Here is a 22,735-nt window from a genome sequence, read left to right as displayed (position 1 = left end):
TCACACAAGTCTAAGTTGCATCTCGATTGCAACACTCATGCTATGACGAATCACAAAGCAAACTTAACTGTATAGGCATCTTTTCTCAGTTTGAGCTTGTGTAATTGATTAAAAAATCTCAGGTAAACCTGACGTGGATGTGAAGAAATCTCAGCTGCAACTCCTGCTCACAGCTAAACTCATCTGAGATTTTGTCAATTCTCGATCGATTAAAAATTAGTAAATCTCATTGTCAACTGAATTCTCATTCTCAGTAACCACACGCCTTCATGATGACCAGGACAGTTGATCCAAGGACACATGACTGAATTTGAAAACTCTCCGTTCCAATAAATAAGACTCACAAATTTAGTTCACAGTAAACATTCTCTAAATTTGACAAATGTTATAAAGAATAAATCTATCTCTTGGCTGACCACTGCGTGTCTTACAGCGTGCTCACGCGCCGCGGCCGCGCGATTCTGATCGGACGGCTCGCGCGTCGGTAGACTTTTCTTCCATCTTCCTTCTGCTCACGTGGTGGGACCCATGGCCACGGAGACGCCTGTGCGTCACCTGCGGCACGCGTCGATTCAAATTTACTCGCCCGAAGAGAGAGAATGGCGGAGAGAGAAAATTAATTCCCCTTCGCTCCCCTTCGCTGCTCGCACTAACCTCGTCGCCGGCGGGCGATTCGCTGTGGTTTCCGGCGGAGAGGTGTGAGGCGGTGGTTCTCTGCATCTTCGAATCTACGTATCGAAGCGGGGTGGGTGGATTTGGTAGTTCCGGTGGCTTGAAGGGCGAGGAATTTCGTTTCCATCTTCCTCGCACCAACCTCGTCGCCGGCGATGATTTCGCTGCGGTTTCCGGTGAAGGGTGGAGAGGTGGAGGTTCCTCTGCAACTTCGACGCTCCGTATCGAAGCGAGTGGGTGGATTTGCCGGTTCCGACGGCTGGAAGGGCGGGGAATTTCGTTTCCATCTTCGTCGCACCAACCTCATCGCCGGCGACGGTTTCGCTGCGGGTTCCGGTGAAGGGTGGAGAGGCGGAGGTTCCTCTGCAACTTCGACGCTCCGTATCGAAGCGGGTGAGTTTCGATTTGCCATTTCCTGCCATCTTCTCCACTTGATTTCATTTCTCGAACTGCAGTAGTCGTCGCCGGCCATGATTCGCTCGTATTTTCGGGCGTAGGTTGGTGAGGCGCAACCTATGTTCAACTGGGACGACCCCTCTCGCTTTTGTGTTGACGAATTTGTGACCCTGGCCATCTTCATCATTTTTGTAGGGATTTCATCTTCGATCAACCTCGCACCGCAGTCCTCGTCGGCGTCAAGTCTGTCGAGTAGTGAGGAGGAGCTGCTCTCACCTCGGATGCTTGTTGATTTGACTTCCTGCCAAGTTCATCCAGGAAGTGTGTTCAGGTTCACAAGGTAATCCATGGTTGAGTTCAATTTGTCCACCGTTTTCAGCATCCATGTTTTAACCTGCCGCATTGTACTCAGCAATGTTCAGTAATCCATCTGACATGAACTATGAAAATGTAGAAGTAATTATGCAATGCAGAAGTATTTGGTGTCGCTGTAGGGTTAACTTATGTTCTATACATGCTTTGTAAAGTTTTTTAGAAGTAACTAACTGTTTTTTAATTGTTACAAGTAACATGAAGATGTTTTGATTGTAGAAGTAACTCATTGTTTTTTGTGCTTCTGGCAAGTAACTCAATGTTTTTCATTGTGGGAGAAGTAGAACTGTATCATAGGCATGTGTGTTTCAGTAGATGTACATAACATTTTAAGTTACTTTTGTAGATTCAGCATTAATTTCTGAGGTGGTGTTGTTAGGATTTTTGTCCAGAAGTAACTATGTTGCCTACTCCTTTTTTGAAGTAACTCTGTGTGTTTTATGAAGTTGCATGAAAAGTAAACTCAATTTGATTTGAGAATTTGATAATTCAGTGAACTAACTTTTATTTTTACAGATTCACTTCATGAATGTTATTTTGCTGAATGTTATTTTGCCTTTTGTCAGGTAGTTGCTTATTTTCGCTCCATTACTGTGCTAACAATCGGGATCATTATGACGCCTTCTGTAAGTTTAGTTATTCTTGTGTTATTTTATTAGTTATTGTTTTGTGTTTAAGGTTTTCATCCAGTAATCCAAGATCTGTTCATGTCATGCAAAAGAATGTTAAAACACCAAAGTCTGGTCACCCAAAGTTTAAGAATCTAAGGCAGTACAAGCAAAAAAATGAGGACTCCAGAGATGTTCCAGATGTTGAAAAACAATTACCTTCAGAGGTTCATAATGTACCCCAAGAAGTTGAAAAACAACTTCCAGGAAAAAGGAGAAAAAAGGTAAACATGCTGGTTTGATGTAACTTTCTTCCTGTCTACAGGTTTGTTTTGTATGTAGTGGTATTTGACATGCTTGTGCTTTATGCAGCAACTATTTTTTAACAGAGCATCCCCAATGAAAGTTGTTAAACTATACAAGAGTCAAAATGCAAGTCATCATCAAATTATTTCAGCCAATGGGTTTGGCAGTTTCCTGGGCATAAAATGTTCAAAGTTGCACCCAGATCTCTCAAACTACTTTATGGGCAGCTTCAACCATGAGTCATGCTCTCTTGATTTTCCTGGCAGAGGAAACATTCCAATAACATATGAAGTTGTCAAAAAGGTTCTTGGTTTACCATTGGGAAAATATCCTGCTCTATACACAGTGGATTCTGAAGCTACTTCATTTGTTATAAATACCCTTGGTTTCGGCAATGGCAAGCAACCAAAGTTGACAGATGTCGAGACTAAGCTGAAGACGATGGTAAAAGGCGATGATTTGTACTTTATGACATGGGTGATGTATGTTGTCTGCTCTGTGCTAGCTCCAACTACTGGTATTAGAGTTTGTCCCAAGTGCTATCTAGCTATAATGGATCCATCGAAGATAAAAGACCTTAACTGGTGTCGATTTGTGATCACTGTCCTCATTGAGACAGCGAAGGCAAAGGGAGTTAAAAATCCATTCAAAGCTTGCATGGCATTTTTGGAGGTGAGCATATTTAACTTCTGTACTATCAACTTGTATCTTTGAATTATATGTTACATCTCTTCTAATTATTTTTTGTTACTATTATTTCATCTGCTTCTTTTTGACATGCAGATTCTTTACATTGACTCACTGGATACTGAAGATGTCAATGTCAGTCAGGATGGTCCAAGAATATGTGCTTAGGATAATAAATCGGCAACTCAAGCTATCGAACAAGACTTGAATGATGACGGGTCTTTTGGAAGATTACCTGTAAGTTACTTCGAAGATTTCATGCATTTTTACTTATTATTTTATCCTGTTCATTTTTAACTAATTTCCATGTTTCCATCCTCAGCTGAAGAAATGTTTCAGGACCACTGGTGTGTTGATGCTAAGCACACCCATTATGATTGAGAACTTCGTTAAGGCAAATGCGCCCTCAGATTGCGGAGAAGAAGTAAGCCCAGCCACATCACAAGCATTTTTCCAACGTTTTAAACTGTTTTTTTACCATGTTTCCCTACATCCTTGTATTATAACTATGTATATTGTCTTCGGAAAATAGGAAATCTCAAGGTATACGGAAGCTGCACAAGAGATGTATAGCGAAATTGATGTAGCAATTGCAAAGTTCACGATGAAAGTTTCAACCATTAATACTGGTAAAAAACAGAAGAAATCTTCAACCAGATCTACACCATCTTCAAGAGGTCCAACTGAGAACAAGACTTGGCAGCAATTTTCAGGAGAGGAAACTGAAGGTTCAGATTCTGATTACCAAGTCAACCTGTCTGGGTTTGAAAGCGAAAGTGAAGGCGAAAGAAGCAAGGAGAATGCGTATGGCACTGATTATGATTATTTTGTCAGTGTTCCTAGGAAGAGGAAGAATTGCAATCGAGTTGTGCAGCAGAAGCGTCAATCAGATGACTTGGGAAGAAATGATGAGTTGCCTTGCAAGGTGGTTCAGTCACATGTACTCAAAGAACTGACAAAAGCACCAGAAGTTGTTTTGCCTGCACCACAACTACTAGATGACAACATAGCTCGAACAACGAATGACACAACTTGTAAGCTGCCAAGGCCAAGCAAACTCAAACAAAAGAAGAAGATCAAGGCTGCCAATGTGAGCCCCGATGCAGTACCCGAACAGATGATAGCACAAGAAGTAGTTTGTGTTCCACAACAGCATCAAGACAGTGTTGGTGCAACTAATGTCACAACTACGAAGCTGCCAAGGCCAACCATCACCAAACAAAGCAAGAAGAGGAAGTTTGCCGATGTGAACTCCGATTCAGTACTTGAACAGGTGATAACACCAGAAGTAGTTTGTGTTCCACAACAGCAGCAAGACAGTGTTGGTGCAACTAATGTCACAACTAAGAAGCTGCCAATGCCAAGCGAACCCAATGAAAACAAGAAGAGGAAGTCTGCCGATGTGAACTCCGATGCAGAACCGTCTAACAAGGCAAGATATGTGATTCTTCCTCAGGAAACCAGAGGGACACCAGTTGGGGATTGCGCACAAGAATCTCAGGGTTCACAGTCAAGTAATGATCTTATTGGATGTGAAGTGAGTGCACATCCAACTACAGCTGAGTCACGAACACTTGCATTACTAGATAGAGGATGCTTGAAGCAAACCGAGGACTGGTCATCTGTGCATGCCATCAGGAAAGTAACAACTTACTGTCCAGCTACAGACATGTCTGATGCGAGAACCATCCACGCCAAGTTGACTGATGCCCCTCATGAAGGATCTGTTGCATCTGATGTTCATCCTGAAGAGGCATCTCTTACAAAGAAATCAGTGTCTTGGGCAGCCGACGTTCCAGTAGATGCAGTGGTCAATCTTAATCAACAGTGCATACCACCTGTTCATCCTATCAAGGATTTGCATACTGCCCAAGAAAATGAAACCACAACATTACCTTTGATTACACCTATTCTGCAGAAGGGAAGCCCAACCACCATTGCTATGAGGCCTGTAACCAGATCAATGTCTCCATTGAAGGAAGCAAGTTCTACCAATACTGATGTCATTCCAGTTACCAGATCAAAGTCGTGTCTGAACCCAATGTTTCTTTCTAAAGAAAACGCCAATGTAGAAGAAGGAAGATCTAGTCCTCACACTGGAAATAACAACAACGACACTACTTCTCCTGTTAGCCATGGAAAGTTTGAACCAAGGACTAGCATACAAGGGAAGAAAACATTCGGCCTTCTCGATGACACGACAACAAAGAAGCTTGATTTTCAGATCACTTCATACAAGGACAGACAAAGTTTATGGCTGCCCGGGGAAGCAGGATCATTTGATCTGGGGTTTGATAGTCCAAACAAAGAAAATGATAAAGGCAAAGAAGAGCTTTTCACCGGGCTTCCTGTGATTACTTCAAGAAATGAGGATGAGTTCTATGGACCAGCTAAAGATTATGAAATGCTTGCAACCATTGTGGGCGAAAAGTATTTCCCAACAAGCAGCTGCACTTTGAATGTTACTTCACTTGAGGACACTGTAAATCAGAAAGTAACTTCTGAACATGTTACTTCAGAGGGAACATCCAGTAAAACTCCTATTCCTCGGGCTCACAAGAAAAGAGTAATAAAGCCAGCAAAGACGCAGCTATCTCCATATGTTCAGCAGGGCAAAAAAACTGAAGAAACTATTACAAAGGAATCAATTGACATGTACAACCGAATATGTATGCATGGATCGAAAGCGAAGACACATCTGAAGGGTCACCTGATAGTTGATTATGGAACATATTTTGTTCATGTCCCGGATTTTGCTGATTCATTCGAACCTGAAGGTTGGATAAGTAATTTGACTATGGAGGTTGGATTACATGTTCTCTCTAAAGAATTGGAAGCACAGAAAAAATGTGTGATGCCTCTCATCTGTAAGTGTTACATATAAGAACCCCCTCACCTTTTTAATATCCATGTTTATTAACTCAAAGCCAATTGTAACTAGGTTTGTCTGTAGCTAACATGTATACCTCTCATCAAAAGTAACTCACATGTTCTTGAATGTCAGAAGTAACTAGGTGTACTAAGTGTATTTTTTGTTGCAGAACCTATGTTTTTGAAGTTACACACTGTTTTAAATTTTGAGAAGTAACTCTATTAAATTTTATTATGTACATGATAACATGTTAACTTTTTTTAGAAGATCATAATAATAACATTTTAGGCTACTTCAAATCCTGATCTATTTCTTGCTATTCTTGCTGACCAGAACAAATTGCGAGACCATGCCTTCACCGGCAAGGACATTAAGAGGGTGTTTTCATTCACATAGAATAACCGTCTTGACCACAAAAAGCAGGTTACATAAACTACTTTTTTTCCTCCACATAGCTGTTTGCTTTTTAACTTCCAACTGTGTTGACAGAGTTACATATGCAGGTCATGTTTCCTGTACTACAAAACTTATCTACTATCGACGATCCGAAGTACTTTTGTGGACACTACTACCTAATCAACCTGAATCTCAAGGCTGAGAGGTTCGAAATTTTTGATTCCTTGAGGAATCTTGGGGACAAGAAGCTTAAGAAAGATAGTGCAATCATAATTGATTCTTTTAAGACTCTATGGGCCAAAAACTACAAGCAGTCAAATGTATCAATTCAAAACTATGAAACGATTTACATCCCATCTCCTAAACAACTTACAACGTAAGTTACCCCATATTTTCTCTCTTTTTTGTCTACATTTTTTCAGACATTTGCATTCTAGCAAAACTTCAAAAACTAACACTGTTTTGCATTTCCTTTTTGTTGTAACACACGTTAGTTGTGATTGTGGGTACTCAATGTTGAAATGCATTGAGTTATGGGATGGAAGAAAGTTGGGTCATTTCGACCAGAAGGAAATGCCACTATACAGGATGCTATACAACTTCAAGTGGCTTGACTGGTGGGAGAACAAGATTTCATGGCGAAACAAGTTCAAAGCCAAAAAAATGACAAGTTTTACAAAATGGTAATTCATGTAATGTTTTTCCCAAATCATTTTTGTGTCTTCAATTATGCAAGACAACACGGTTCACCTAGTGTTATGCTTCTGGTCATACATTGCAAATCAACATATATATCTTTCACTTGGGAAACACAAAGTAGTTTTCAGTAAACTCACTACTAGAAAATGAAACATAAGTAAACACCACTAATCTAAACACCCTGCATCTTCGATCCATATGGCTCAAGCAGTACAAGAAATTTTTCTGGCCAACTAATGTTTCTACTTCTCATGTGTTGACAAAATTTTTTACTTCCTCATCATTGGAAAAGCTGAATAATTGGCGTCTTCTCTTTCATTGCAATCTTAGATGGACAATCTTTTGGATTATGCAAGGTTGACCCACAAATAGTACATTTTGTTGGTTTTGCAGGTTTAAGATGTAGTCCACTCTTCTTCCTCTTCTCCTCTGGCCTCCCTTTTGTTACTGTCAAAGGTGGATCCCTAGCTTTCTTGTTTACATGCATATTATGTTCAGCACCAACAGTTGAGCTGCTAGGATTTTCTGTAGTTTCAGCATGTTCTACACATGGAGGAACTGTTTCCTTCTGCTTCTTTTTTCTCTTCAATGCATCTGCCGCTTGTTTCTTCATTGCTACAAATTCAGCTTCTATTGCACGCATATGCTTCCTAGCCACTTCATCTGTTTTTTCTGAAGCATATGAATTAACTACTAGTTTTGCGAAATCTTTAGTGAGGTTACCATAGCGAAGTAACCTCATTTCCTTCCTAGACAATTTGCCCGCTGGCATCTGCTGGGGTTCAGTCTGAGGAATACGTATGTCGGGAGGCGGAATTGACCACCTAGGTAGAATGTAATGTTCTGGCATTACTTCTACTTTACCCACAGCAGACATAACCTTTATTATATGGCAACAAATCAACCCATCTCTAGTAAATTTGCAGCATTCACAACTGTATTCGTCTTGCTCCAGATTTGCAGTTATCCTGTAATTCCTTGCTCCATAACCAAACACTGCATTTCTGATTGGAGAAACCTCAAACAATGAAGGATTAATTTGTTGTATGTTGTAGGATGTAAATTTGTTCAACTCAATTTGAAATCGCCTGAATATGGGAAGTGTGTAAATGGATAGTACTTGCTCCTCCATTGGAAAGTCACACCATGTTTTTAGAGTTTTATCCTCACCCATGAATTCATGTTAATCTTCAGTAATATCTATCCTCTCTTGTAACTTCATGTATTGTTTGAAGAAACGTAGCAGGCTTGCATTTGGGTCGACATATCTCTTCAGAACTACATTGAATCCTTCACTGCGAGCAGTAGTTTGTAGGAAAGGGAAGAACCTATCCATAAAATAAGCTAGGACAAATTTAGCTCTAATTTCATATAGGTAAGCAAGGTCTGTGTTGTCCGATACACCATGCCTCTCAATCATCTCTCCCCATCGGTTCTCAAACTCGACAGGTGTCAGGCTATAGTCAACAATTTCATTGAACTCCCTTTGTAGTTCCTCATGCTTCGCCATGAAAGGGCCGAGAGGGGATCCTTGTGCATTTTGCATTATATGCCACCGACAGTTCCTATGGCACGAGTTAGGAAACATTTCTTGGATGGCAGTAGTAATAGCAACATCCTGGTCAGTGATGATATTCAGAGGGTGTAAACCATCCATAGCATCTAGGAACTGCTCAAACAACCAGACAAAGTTACTTATCTTCTCATTCCTCAAGAAGCCACATCCCAAGTGGATTGTCTGCCCATATCTGTTAATTCCAATGATGGGTGCACACGACATCTTATAAGTGTTTGTCATGTATGTAGTTTCAAAGGATATGCAGTCATTGTAATTCTTGTAAACTTCTCTAGAAAATATATTTTCAACCCTGTCCTCACTATCAAGTTTGTATTTGTAGAAGAAATTTGGATCTTCTTTCTTAGGTTCCTCAAAGTAATTCAAAAGCTCTGGTATGTCTTTCACATTTTGCTTCTCATCTATACTTGCCATGTAGTTACTTATTGTCTTTGTGTCATAAGGAACCGCTTTTCCTGTTCCATAAAGCTCAGACATGATATCCATTATTCTTCTTGCTGAGAGGTTCACACTGTCTAACAGATCAATGAACTTCTTTTCTTCTTTTGGTATTTTCTTGTGTGACCGTAAATACTTCTTCAGACCAAGCTTCTTGATAGTTTCATGAGTGTGCTCTTCAATGAACTGTGTTACTTCCCAGATTGAACTCTTCCTTTTTACACGCATTTTTGCTTGACAGTTAGTCCGTATCGTGATTGCTCTGTTCCTGCCTCAGTCTCTTCCTTCTCTGAATTTGTTCCAGACTTGTTGCACACAAACAAGTACTTGTCCTTCTGCTTGTCCAATACTGAATTTCTGGAAGAACTCATCTTCATAGAGAAACCAACATGTTCGGCATACCTGTTGTAGTGCACTTTAGCAGCCTCCCACGTATCAAATTTCATCCCTAGGTATGGTTTACGTGGTGCAAATCCTTCTAGCATTGACTGCACCTCACCATCACGGCCACTTTCTTCACTAGACAGTGTTTGACCAGTCGGTGCACCATCAGTAGTATCATCTACTGACATGAATCCAGAATTAGCACCAGTATCATCTACTGATGTGCCTTGTAGTGGTGCTTCAGTTCCATCTGGTTCAATGAAGTCATCATAGCCAGGCGGATGGTTCAGGTCAATACAATGCAGGTTAAACCAATCCATTGCCTGCAATGAAGAAACAAGTTAAAACATTTTTTGTTACTTCACCCATGTTGGGCATCAAAATAAAACAGCAAAGGGCAAATTACTTCTTCACATTGTTAATTAATAAGCATCAGCTACTGTTAGCTTTATACAAGTACTGTTTTATGGTTCTTACACCATAATTTTTCTTTCTTTTTCATGCAGATATCATTGATGCCTACATTAGTGTTCCAAGAATGCCATGTTTGTTTACTGGTTGCATACTTCCTGCTGTCTACAAGATCAACACAACCAGGTTCTCAGCTTGCAACTCCCTGATGGCTTCTACAGAATTTAAAGGTCACCAACTAGATTACTTCCTGAAGGCTAGATCGTCAAGTAGATTACTTTTCTGGGGCCTTCTACTGACTTTGGTACAGACAACAACTCAGGCATGACCCTGTGTTACTTTCCATGTGAGTAACATGTGAGTTCCATCCAGTATGTAACTTTGGGCTAAAGAATCTGTGGTGGATCTGGATGGAACTGCTAGAACTGGATGGAACTACTACATGAATTTGAATCATGTGTTTGCCTTTGTTTACCTTTCTTACTTCTCTGGGCGTCGTCCAGATGAAGCAGCTCCTGCTGTGTTACTTCCTGAAGGATCTGGGGATCAATTCATGAAGGTTCTAGGGTTTGCCTCCTCTTCATGCTGGCTGCTGTTGCTGCTGGCGGCGGTGGAGAAACAGGGGAGGAAGAAGAAACCCAGATCTGGTTAGGTAGGATCCTCTTTTTTAGCTGCTTGCGTCGAGACAGAGTGCGTGTATCGCTGTGTTTGTTTCTTCGTTGTTTTTTTACGTGGGCTGTGTGGTCTCGTGCTTTCCATTTCGGGAAAGAACAAAAAAACGCGTTTTGTCTCTAATGGGCTGTCCGAACTGACCACCGGGTAGGCCCAATAGTGGTTGACCACTGTGTAGTCAAGCCCATTTATATATAATATATTTACTTTATGTTGTAGATGTTCTATAAATTTACTACTTAGTCAAACTTAGTAGCTTTAACTGTTGACTAAATTTATAAGTATTGTTCAACGGAGGTACTAAAACATTACGCTGAGATAGGCATCACCTAGTATATAATTACACATCGCACCACGTCGTCTAGCTCTACCAAGCTCCCAAACATTCCTTCCTCTCGACCACATCGATACTTCCTAGCTGAAGCTCCTCCGTCTCGACGGCCTCGTCTTCTTTCAGTCCATGGCTGACCCCCAGGCAGGAGCGCGAGGTCCTCCGGAACCCCAGGCGGAGACCTTGGTGGAGCCTGCGCGGGTCAACGGCTCCACGGCGGAAGCCACGCTCTCTAATACCGAGCTAGCATGGCGCCCCACCGGCGCCGTCCGCGACGGCGGAGAGAGGCGGAAGCTGGAGCTTGAGTCGGACGTGCTCGGATTCCAGGTGGAAGGGAGGGCTCTTAAGGTCGCGACCTTCGCGAGGGGGGACGACGCGAGGCCGCCGTCGCCGCTGGGCTGCGGCGGAGGTGGAGGGGAGAGGAAGAGGGGAGAGCTGGTGGTGGAGATGGAGAGCGAGGAGGCTGCGCAGAGGTGGGGAGAAGCCATTGGAGATTGCTTCGCGGCGCTCGGTAATTCACTATAGTAAATTGGGTGATCCTCTGTTTCTTTCTCTTCATTGGTAATTCGATGCATCTGCATGATCTCCTAGCTGCTATCAGGAGTCGCGCTGGACTCTATGCGCGATTTGGTTACTTGAAGATTTGCTCTTCAATCGCGGTTGGAGGAATCGGTTTAGTGCTTAGCACTAGTCCTGCTTGATCCAGGTTGCGCTATGGACTTGCTGTGCCCGTTGACTTGGGTTAGAGTTGGGAAATGGCTGCTAGAGATAGCGAGGAAAGAGCCCAAAACCAGCGGCTTGAGTTTGATCCATTTCGTCACGCCAAAATTTGAAGAAAGGAATTCTCGGTTGGAACGGTAGAGATACACAGTGGCTGACAATCTTTCTTGCCGTATGTACGGCGGTTGCGTGTCCTGGGAAGCTCTGTTTCATTACTTCGTCAAGCCGTCAGATGCGCCATTCCTTTCTTGTAGTACTACTCCTGTATGATGTCCTTCTTGATTTCGTGCTCATTTATATAGGTGCGGGTATCAGATATTCTATCAATAAATGCTAAATCCTCTATAGGCCCGTCATTTCCTATTTTGGTTAAGCTTTCCCCTTTGGTAAAATGCTCTTCTCAGTGTCAATGTTACCATTAATGCTTTAGAGTGTTCCGACTAACTTCAGCAAAAAAATGTGAAGCCGATTTTTTTTTTTGTTTTCATGCATTTCCGTAATTCAATTCATTTGTGCCATATAACCCACATTTTATTGGTAAAATCTGTAATCAAAGTTGAGCCCTGAAATGCGTGGACAACTTATAATCTCGGAAGGCTAGAGTACAATGTAGACCCATGCAGTCACAAAGTGCCTACTCAAGAGTCAAGAATGGAATCATAGAGTTTCAAGATTGACAAAGCCAATATGATGCCTCGATATTGACAGCATCGAAGGATTAAAGAAAAAGTTTATTCTTCCGATATTGTAAACTTCTTGCCAGCACTTGTTTACTTGACCTTAGTCTATGCTTGTCTGTACTTCCTAACACAATCATGTAAATAAATTGACTGTTCGTGAATGCTTATATGTGCTTTGCACTGTATTGTATTGGATAATTATAGGTCGACCGAAGAGATTGCTCATCATAGTGAATCCTTACGGTGGGAACAAAGGTGGACGTAAGGTTTTCCAAACTGAGGTCCTGCCCCTTATTGAAGCTGCTGGCATCCATTACATCATGCAAGGTTGTGATCAATGTTTATAATCTTATGACTTATGAATAGATAAATGCGATCTCCCTCTCTATACCAAATTTTAAGTGTGAATTGTCCTCAGAAACCACGCACCGTCTTCATGCTCAAGAAATTGCTCATTCACTGGATCTTCAGAAATATGATGGCATCATCTGTGTTAGTGGAGATGGTATCCTTGTAGAGGTTAGAATAATAATTCATACGCTTATGAAACCTGCTGCAGGTTACACCATGTTCAGTATCTTTAAATATCATTTATAAAAAAATTAGCTGGTTTAATCTGTTTGTTGACTTTAGGTTGTTAATGGTCTGCTGCAAAGAGATGACTGGAGCACAGCAATAAAAGTGCCAGTAGGGATCATCCCGGCAGGTATATATGATCAGTGCAATATCCTTATCGTAGTGGTACAGCCTTACAGTGTTGCACGTTGGTGAGCCATACTATACCTTACGTTCATTTATCGCTGCAATATTCTTTCTTACAAAAAAACTAGAACCATGGATAGCTTATGTTCCCACAAGGTAGTAATTCTAAGCTTGTAAATTGTGTTTTTTGTTCGTCCCTGGTGAAGAGTCTGGGTACTTTAATTCTGTTACTATGCCAAGCACATATTTCACACATTATATGTGATACAGGTACTGGAAATGGAATGGTGCAAGCTCTATTGCATTCTGCTGGTGAGCCCTTCTCTATGTCAAATGCTGTGTTTGCAATCATCAGAGGTTAGTCTTTTCCTCCTTGATATTTGTCACTTCTTATCTATGTAGCCATGTTGTGTACCCTCTAAAAAATTTATGCTTTCATTTGTCTGAACAAAGACTGATGCTACCTTCCCGCAACACAGGTCACAAGCGTGCCCTAGATGTCACTTCTGTTGTGCAAGGAAAGACAAGGTTTTTTAGTGTCATGATGCTTACATGGGGTATGCATTGTATTGTTCTGATGCTGCCTTTTTCCAAACTACAGATGATAATACTAGCTGTCCTTCTCAGAGCTTCTTCTGTCACTATGTAGTGCTATGGCAGTACATATACTTCACAAACCTGAAAATGATTTATCAACTGCAGGTTTGGTAGCTGATATTGATATTGAGTCAGAAAAGTTTAGGTGGATGGGAAGCGCTCGGATTGACTTCTATGTATGGCTCCTACCATAAAAATATTCTGTAAAGCACTACAATCATTTCTATACTTATTATGCTTTCTGAAACTTCGTAGTCCAGTTCCTAGTGCGGATTTTCAGTTAGTGATATGTTGGACGATATTTTATACTCCCTACTTGAGTACCAGTCGAGGCTGATGAAATTTATTGCAAATATTGATGTGTAAATTCACTATTTAATCTGATTTTGTTTCAGTCCCTTCTACGCGTGGTGAACTTGCGAAAGTACAATGGGCGGATTCTTTTCGTCCCAGCCCCAGGATATGAAAGATTTGGCGATCCTGTGGAGCAAACGACCAGTTGTAAATCAGATGGGGCTAGCAACACCATGGAAGGAGACACATCAAATGTCTGTAATGATGTATCATGTACATATTCAGGCCCTTCAGTTGACGAAGCTGTTCTTAAATGGAGATCACTGAATGGCCCATTTGTTAACGCTTGGATCAGCAATATTGCTTTCGCTAGTGAAGGTGTCATGATAGCACCACAAGCACAGGTTATTCTCACTCCATTTTGGTTCATTTCTTCATATTTTGTCTCTGATGTGCTGAAGGCTGAAAATATCCTTGCATAAATTAAACTGAATATTTCTTTCCAGTTTCTAAAAGTATGTTGCATATTTTCCCTCAAGATCCAACGCTCTTCCTGTTAGAGGCGAGTAGGTGGACTAGAAGTGATAGTTAAAGTGTGAGTTGTATGGTGAATGGTCAAGCCTCGTGCTTAGATGTGGTTTCGGATTCTTGCCGCTTCTATCTTTAGTACATACACATGCTATGTGTATTCGAGAAAATAAAAGATCCAACACTCTTCCTATATTTGTAAGAATGTCGAAGTGTAACTGATCTGTCAGTGGCTCCATAGCCTAATTCTGCTTTACCACCTTCAGTTTGCAGATGGCTACTTGGATGCAGCTATAATCAAGGATTGCCCAAGGTCGGTTGCTCTTGGGCTCTTGCTCCGGATGAAGGACGGTAGCTACATCGAATCACCCTATGTGGAGTACTTCAAGGTACGTTAACTAAGATCATGCATTCCCATAAAATCGAGCCTGCATTCCAATCATGGTCAAATAAGCTTTGAGCGGAGGCTAGGGGTGTTATCTCTTCCCATTATTCCAGACGCTAGGAACTGAGGCATGATCTTGCATTACTGAAATTGTCATCTCTGCACCTGTTCACTAACAGGTGAAGGCTCTCCGAATCGAGCCTGGCCTGCGCGTCGGCAGTAATACCATAGGAGGCATCATCGACTCCGACGGTGAGGTTCTCGCGAGAGGCGACATAACCCAAACAGCCGATGAGCCGGAGCATCTAATGGCGTATGGCCCTCCTATTCAACTGACGGTGGATCAGGGACTGGCCAATATCTTCTCCCCAAGATGATGTTTCTTTTTTTCATTCTTTCCTTGTTCTTTCTGCTCTCACATAGTTACATCTCAACATATATTGTATGTTGTAAATACTTTCACCACAGTGCAAGAGGCCGCTGATATTGGTCTAAATCCTCTTTTTTACTGATAGTCAGTATTCAGCCTCAGAAGGCGAAAGTGTGAGAGCCGTGCTAGACAAGTGCAGAATCCATCTCTGAAGGGGGATTCTCATATTTGGGACAGGGATTTGTCCCATGAAAGGGATATACTGTTTTGGCAAAAAAATTGATACATCACACTCTGATTGTAATTAGCCTTGACGGAGACACATCAAAAAAGCATGATCTGATTGGTACTGTTCTTTTGTTTGATACATTCAGTTTGCAGCTTGACTGTCCTAAACAGGACTTTCACCATAATCATCTACCACGGAACCTTTTTTTCATTTTTACAATCACAACTATAAACAACGGAGTTGTTCTTAAGTTCGAATCCAACGATAGATATACATATCGAGAGGGGATATTCCGCAACTAGTTGCGCCCGCACCCCATTTTTGTTCTGACATTTCCAAGCTTCCAAAAAATGCAAACTAAAATTCTAGACATACATTCTATTGTATCTTGTGCATCTGTGAAATTTCATCCAAAAATATGTCAAAATGTGGCCTACACAAAAAGAACAAATGATGTGTAAATAGTACGTGACACTATTTACGTACGTCTTCTCTTTTTTACACAGGTCACATTTTGACATATTTTTGGATGAAACTTCACAGATGCACAAGACACAACACAATGTATGTCTAGAATTTTAGTTTGCATTTTTTGGAAACTTGGAAGTGTCACAACAAAAAATGGGGTGCGGGCGCAACTAGTTGCAAATGAGAGTTTCCCTATACATATTGGTCAATTACCATATGTCTCACCTGCTGTATGACGAAATCCTGCTTTGGGGAAAGAGGAATTTTTCCCTCGCAGCGGCCAGGCACGTGAAGATCTGTCTCCGTATCTGACGGTGGTGGTAGCATCATCATTTTCTGGCAAACGGAAGAAGTACGGGGAAGACTCGTGATGCCGATTGGCACAATGCAGACTGCGGAGCCAGCGATCTTGGTCATAAAGAAACTTTCTGATTGATTGAGTGGACGCATGGTGGCCTCGCGCCGACATATTATTGTTCGTACCCGAGGGAGAGGAGAATCTTTTTTGAGAAGAGTTCGGCGGCTGCAAGCAAGAAACGGATAGCTATTCAATGGTTTCCTTGCAGCCACCATCACTCTATTCTCTCCTTTCCAAATTAATTAATTAAGAGCATCTCCGCTAGCCCTCTCAATAAGATCATCTCCAACCAGCGTCTCGCAAAGCAGACACTAAAGTTATTTGGGCGTGCCTGGGAAATTTTCGTTTCCAGCGGCGCATCCAAAGCCCCTCTCAATAAGATCATCTCCACCAGCGTCTCGCAAAGCGGACACTAAAGTTATTTGGGCGCGCCGGGGAAATTTTCGTTTCCAGCGGCGCATCCCAAAGCCCCTTCCGTCCGGCGCGACCCAATATGGTGTCCGGCGCCTCCGTTCTCGGTCCACAGGGGACACTCCGGGCACGCCGGACACAACTAAAAGTGATGCGGGCTCCCACCTATCGGCGACCACTTCCACAACAGTTGGTTCGCGTCTTCTATTTCTTGTCGCGCCTTCCCTCCCACCCCTCCGCCGCCTGATTTGTCGGCCGTTTCGACAACAGACCTCTTCTGAGTCGGGCACCGTCGTGCCGGCTGGCTCTCTCGCCGTCCTTTTCGCCGTCGCCGCTTCGCCAACGCATCCCAAAACGCGCCGTCAAATCCGCCCCACCTCCGCGCACAGAAGGTGTTTGACGGCTTGTCAGGTAGGCGCGATAGGTCGATGTTCATTGCCTCGTCTGCCGTGGCTGAATTTTAACCATTAATTTTGCTCCAGATATGGATAGCGACGACGAGATGCTTGTCCGACTGCTGGAGGACGAGCAAGCCTTCGACGACGAAATTCGGGAACATTTGCTGATCATCGCGTCCCTCCAGAACATGCTTGACGCCGAGGCGGAGAAGCGGAAGAGGCCGCGTCGCGGAGGTTCAAGGCCGGGAAGAAAGAAGTTGAAGCCCCGGCCGAGGATGGAGGGGCATATCATGTTACACAACGACTACTTCGCAGATGACACAACACAGGTCGACAATTTTCGGCACCGGTATAGGATGAGCAAGGGTTTGTTCATGAATATCCTCCACTACGTTCGAGAGTTCGACCCCTACTTCAAGCTGAAGCACGACGCTGTAGGCATTGCCGGGTTCTCGACGATTCAGAAGTGCAACACCACCATGAGGATGCTTGCATACGGAGGACCTGCCTATACACAGGACGACTACCTTCGCATGAGTGAGTTTACTGTCATTGAGTGCATGTACAAGTTTTGCGGAGCTGTGGTGGGAAAGTTTGGCAAATAGTACTTGAAAGGGCCAACTGAAGAAGAGACTGCAAGGATCATGGCACAAAATGTTACGAGAGGATTCACTGGGATGCTTGGAAGCATCGATTGCATGCACTGGTCTTGGAAGAACTGCCTGTTTACTTGGCAAGGTATATACAAAGGATGTCATGGATATTGCGGTGTGGTGCTTGAAGCTGTGACAGATTATGACTTGTGGATTTAGCATTCTTTCTTTACCATGGCAGAATCACACAATGACATCAACGTGTTGCAGCGGTCTCCGGTGTTCAGCAAACTAGTGAAAGGTCATGCTCCACCATGCGACTATGAGATCAATGGTCACGAATATACCAAAGGCTATTATCTTGCCGATGGTATATATCCAAAATGGGCCACTTTTGTCAAAACAATCCCGGCTCCATCAGGTTAGAAGAAATTCCACTTTGCTTCGAGACAGGAGGCTTGCAGGAAGGATGTCGAGCGGGCATTTGGTGTGCTTCAAGCTCAATTTGCAATTGTCCGGTACCTGCTCTAAGCTGGTCTCACGACCAAATGTGGGAGGTGATGCAGGCCTGTGTGATCACGCACAACATGATCATTGAGGATGACTGCAAGAATCAGGTCAAGAGACATGTTGGTCTCTATGAGTGTCAGGGCCCACTTGCGGAGGTTCATCATGAGGTGCCTGCAGATTTTGCTGATTTCCTCGTCATGCACGCAGAGATCCGTGACAGCAATATTCACGAGCAACTTCAAAATGATCTCGTTGAGCATGTGTGGAGGGTCAAAGGATTATCAACAAATGTCGCGGCGTCTTGATCTAGCCTCACTTATTATATTTTTTAGTTGTTTATTGTTTGTTGTATTTTAATTTAAAAACAATTTTGGTAAACATATTTATTTATATGCTACGTTTAATAAATGGTTGTGTTTTTGAAAACTCTATCAAAAAAAAGTTTAGGGCGGGGACGCGGCTAGGGAGCGATATCCCCCAAACGCGGCACAAAGAAAACATGTCTCCCAGACGCTCGATCCAGCGCCGTTTGGGGGTTGGGGGACGCGGCTGGAGATGCTCTAACGCTTCCAATAGCTCTATTGGGATCCTAATGAGAGAAAACGCCCACACTGACGCTCTCCAAAAAGCGTCGGCATGCATGTTCTGGAGCCCCACAAAAGCGTAGGCGCGCCCGAAAGGATCCCTATGCGAAGGGCTTCGGTCGGGGTCGTCGGATCCTCTTTAACAACAACAACTCCACGTCGAATTCCTGAGTTTGGGGCTTTTTATGGGGCTCGGTGGGGTACCGGTGTAGGAACATCATCCCCAAATAGAGGATGTTGTGTCGGCGCCCCCCATACGGCAGTGCCGACGCCCCTGTCGGCGCCTATTTGGGGGACACCAGTGGAGATGCTCTAAGTGTCATGTTTTTTAAAACACATTACAGTTATAGGTATACATACGGTTTACATAAAGTTGCACTCACCTCTATAAATGCTATAAATGAGCGCACGCACATACTACCTATATCTATATGAGCACTTTTGAGATACTGAGTCCAAAAAACTAATCCGGCGGATCTTGATATTGATGAAGTCATCATACGCGTCTCGCTATCAATGGAAACGTCATCTTTGACTGAAAAAATATTCATAATGTCTCACATTTTTTTCTAAATGAGTGAATTTATGCGCTAAAACACGTCTAGATATATATTTATCTAGATCGAATCTGGCCAACAGAGAAGTACAACCGTACAAGGATGCGGATGATAAGAACCCGGGTGCACGTGTACCCCATTATAAAAAAATTCAAAAAATGTTATGTCAAAGTTTCAGAATTTTTTAAAAATGCACACATGTATCCTATGTTGACATTTATTTGTGCGGATTTTGGCATTAAAAATTGACCAGGTGTGACCTACACTGAAAATGGAATTTTCTACTTCCGTGAACAGTACACAACCAATCATTATAGTGGCATTTTGATAGGAAGCAAATTTGGTGCACATGAGAACCAGTACTCTCAGTTTTTAAAATATTTAAAAACTATATTTTTGTGTTCCAAAAAATCATCACATTTATTCCATAAATACATACACATGTTCTGAATATTCATGCAAAGTTTTGGTAGAAATTATATTGTATTTTGAGCTACAGGAAAAAAAACAAATGTGTGGCTACGTATAGCGGTATATATTTATCAGAAATTTGTCTTTTTTGTATAGCTTAAAATATAACATATTTTTCTCTAAATTTTTTACCGTACCTTCAGAATGTTTGTATGTATGTGGGTATTTAATTTCATATTTTTTGAAATCCAAAAAATATGATTTTTAGAAATCAGGAGCACTGGTGCTCATGTGCCAAATACATTTTTCGCATTTTGATATTTTGACATTTTGTCATTTTCGTGTAGGCCATACAATCGTAGTTTTCCGTGAAACTTACACAAGTAAGTATCAACATAATATGTACATGAAAATATTTATTTTAATCTTTTTGAGATTTTTAAATAACATTTTTTAATATTGGAGAAAACGGGTGCATGTGCATCCGAGTTCATTCTGGTATTTTGAACCGTACAACAACTACAATCTTCTTTTTTACAGGCTACAACTTAGTAGGGCAGGCTACGGCGCGGAGCTATATTCTTTGCTGTCTGCAGAAACAAGGAAAGAAAAGAAAAATGAGACAAGTCTGAATTGAGGAAGGCATACACACGTGGACCTTATACTTCCTCGCGTTTCGAAAATAAATGATTCAGTTTTGTCTATATTGCAAGTCGACAAAAAGTAAAAATAAAAATTTGCTAGATGGCAATTCAATATCCCAACAAGGATAATATAATCTACTCGTACAAATACAAACCGTTGTTTCTTATACTACCTCTGTCCATAAATAGATGCCAAAAGTTTCTCTAAATTTGAATGTATCTAGACATGATTTAGTGTATAGATACATCCAAATTTAAATAAATCTTTGGCATCTATTTATGGGCGGAGGGAGTATGTTATTTTTACTCTTTTCAAAGTCCCCCTTTAGGCTTTTGCCGATTTATTCGAGAAATGGACGAGTGTTCCGGCCTTTGCATCGAAGCGAGCACACACCTTATTTGATTGCATAGTTTAAAAGTTTAGACTTCAAAGTTTACAACTTCAACGGTCACGTACGATTGCGACATGAATGAGACATCTAAATAAATAGTACAAAGAAACTTTATGAATTATGTGAGCCATCTAATAAATAAATTCTGTACAGACTCCTTGTCCATTTTCACTTTGCTTGGTTGTCTTTTCTAACATTTTTTTTCAGAAACTATATAAAAAAATTAATCTTCAGCGGTACCTTTAATTTTCACAAGTACTTCTTCAGAAAACGTGTGTGATCATTCATATAATCAACACATAGGGATTTTATCGAGAAAGTCCTAGACTCCGTCAGGTGCCAAGTAAAACTATCCGGATCATCCGATAAATGAAACCATGTCCAACGCTCTACCAAATGTTACCAAGTGTCCCATTTTTCATCCCTCGGCACACACCTAAAACTGATACTTACCGGTGTTTGATTCATCATCTCCGCCACACTTACATTTTGTGTCGCAGCATATTGTATAGTGAGGGATATTGAGTAGATAGTGGGGTGCGGCAAAGCCACGAGTCTTCCCAAAAATGTATATTCTGTCACTCACCAATGACAAAAGAACCACACTAAAAAAATCATCCTTGCCACGCATTATCTCCTTCTAAAAGAGAGAATCCATATGTTTTACTTGTACTTGGAGAGAGAGAGAGATTTTTTGTTCTAAGATACCCCTCCATCCGGAAAACAATGTCACGGATTTTTCTAAATTCGGATGTCACAGCTGCTGCCACATTTCATCTTCATTAAGTAGCTTAAAAGTCATTTGCCCGTGCGTGATTATGTTGATTGTTTGGTATATGGCGCCATATATTGAAGAAAGAGATTCTTTCATTTTAACACTATCTACAGGTGACTTTTGTCATTTGGTTCAATAGTGGCATGTCACTTATTTTAACTCTTAGTGTTAACACTATCCTAATTCTTAGTTTTACATTGCATGATATTTTGAATTTTGGTTTTAATAGCAAATGAATCAAGACATGTTGTATTTCCTTTGAAAGTAGTGTAAAAATAGCTATGCCGTTAAGGTTAACTCTTCTCGGCATTTGGAAGGCACTCTTCAAGTGATACTTAAATGTTTTAAGTCATTTCACGATGCTATTTTTCAGGATCATGCTCGCCAAACTCTACTGGCAGCTATGCGTGCTTGATTGCCTTCACTAATTCATCCAGCCTCGCCCCTCAGCCAACAAAGGCTAATCAAGGTATGCTATGACGGTACAACTAAACTTCTATGGTCGTGCGAGTATCCAGAGTTCCACACGCGCGGGGACAATGTATAGTTGGCCACTATGCATGCTTGCATATGAGTAAAAGAGAAAGGTTTTGGGACATGTCTCTCCACACGGAAGTGTGTTGGCAGCCTAACATCAGCCTAAGAAGTTCAACACGTATCAACCATTGATCGAGGTTCGCATTCAACGATTGTACTGCCTCCTTGAGAGGTAGATAAGAAGAAAACCCTAGCCACTCTTGGTGGTTGTAAGAGTGAACAAGAGCAAGCCAGAACGTGTGTGCTTCTATGAGAGGGCGAGAGAACACACTAGAACACCACAACCAAGTGAGAAGAGAGGAAGAAGGAGTAGAGTTTTACGTCTAGATTTCTGAGATCTGACCAGTCTGTCTTCAAACTGGTGTTTGGAGGCTCAAATGTTCTTGGATCGGCTCCAAACTCGATGAGCTTGTTCCTTACTTTGAGTACTTCAATCAGTTTGCTGGTTTGAGTTTTGGTTTAGTGGAGAATCAGATTTGTTAGTGGTGAAGACAGTTTCAATTGCTGGTGTTTCAGCACAAAGCAGTTCTGGGAGACGAACAATATGGGTAGGCTAACTGTATCCGATTGAGCTGATTTTTTTGTCAGTATGTTCGGAACTCATATGTATGCTTCTCTACGAAATTTGGTGTTGATTGGATTGTGGTTTAAGAATAGTTTGCTGATTACCGAAGAGGACGATATCTCTGTTTTGTTGTATCTTACCTCTTGTGGTTGTTCTTGTTGTTGCCGGTGGGCAACAAGGTGAAGTGTATTGTAATATCTAGATGTT

At 41.8% G+C, this 22,735-nt stretch overlaps 3 protein-coding genes across 3 annotated transcripts; 1 reads left to right on the top strand and 2 right to left on the bottom strand.

Moving 5' to 3' along the window:
* Nucleotides 1-7,288: 7,288 nt before the first annotated feature.
* On the bottom strand, nucleotides 7,289-8,140 carry LOC127328669 (protein FAR-RED ELONGATED HYPOCOTYL 3-like). The gene has a single exon (XM_051355251.1). The coding sequence runs from the start codon at nucleotides 8,138-8,140 to the stop codon at nucleotides 7,289-7,291; it is 852 nt and encodes a 283-aa protein (XP_051211211.1).
* Nucleotides 8,141-8,191: 51 nt separating this feature from the next.
* LOC127328668 (protein FAR1-RELATED SEQUENCE 5-like) lies at nucleotides 8,192-9,726 on the bottom strand. The gene is made up of 2 exons (XM_051355250.1): nucleotides 9,425-9,726; nucleotides 8,192-9,236 (listed from the first exon to the last, which is right to left on the bottom strand). The coding sequence occupies exons 1-2, from the start codon at nucleotides 9,724-9,726 to the stop codon at nucleotides 8,192-8,194; spliced, it is 1,347 nt and encodes a 448-aa protein (XP_051211210.1).
* A 1,126-nt stretch (nucleotides 9,727-10,852) lies between these two features.
* On the top strand, nucleotides 10,853-15,463 carry LOC127333076 (sphingosine kinase 1). The gene is made up of 10 exons (XM_051359394.2): nucleotides 10,853-11,331; nucleotides 12,425-12,547; nucleotides 12,639-12,739; nucleotides 12,854-12,926; nucleotides 13,193-13,279; nucleotides 13,402-13,479; nucleotides 13,625-13,695; nucleotides 13,915-14,217; nucleotides 14,608-14,730; nucleotides 14,906-15,463. The coding sequence occupies exons 1-10, from the start codon at nucleotides 10,950-10,952 to the stop codon at nucleotides 15,101-15,103; spliced, it is 1,539 nt and encodes a 512-aa protein (XP_051215354.1). The 5' UTR covers nucleotides 10,853-10,949; the 3' UTR covers nucleotides 15,104-15,463.
* Nucleotides 15,464-22,735: the final 7,272 nt, after the last annotated feature.

This window comes from Lolium perenne, chromosome 2 (assembly GCF_019359855.2).
Source record: "Lolium perenne isolate Kyuss_39 chromosome 2, Kyuss_2.0, whole genome shotgun sequence".
Taxonomy (NCBI): Eukaryota; Viridiplantae; Streptophyta; class Magnoliopsida; order Poales; family Poaceae; genus Lolium; species Lolium perenne.
Note: the sequence above shows the minus strand (reverse complement) of the source record. Positions and strands in the feature narration are given on the sequence as shown.

What these genes read in the sequence shown, in the direction of transcription:
- LOC127328668 (XM_051355250.1), bottom strand. Translation starts at nt 9,726, where the DNA reads ATGGATTGGTTTAACCTGCATTGTATTGACCTGAACCATCCGCCTGGC. An exon ending in GCTAAAGTGCACTACAACAG is followed by an intron (nt 9,237 to 9,424) that starts GTATGCCGAACA and finishes GCGTGTAAAAAG; the next exon opens with GAAGAGTTCAATCTGGGAAG.
- LOC127328669 (XM_051355251.1), bottom strand. Translation starts at nt 8,140, where the DNA reads ATGGAGGAGCAAGTACTATCCATTTACACACTTCCCATATTCAGGCGA.
- LOC127333076 (XM_051359394.2), top strand. Translation starts at nt 10,950, where the DNA reads ATGGCTGACCCCCAGGCAGGAGCGCGAGGTCCTCCGGAACCCCAGGCG. An exon ending in AGTAGGGATCATCCCGGCAG is followed by an intron (nt 12,927 to 13,192) that starts GTATATATGATC and finishes TATGTGATACAG; the next exon opens with GTACTGGAAATGGAATGGTG. An exon ending in TGTCATGATGCTTACATGGG is followed by an intron (nt 13,480 to 13,624) that starts GTATGCATTGTA and finishes TATCAACTGCAG; the next exon opens with GTTTGGTAGCTGATATTGAT.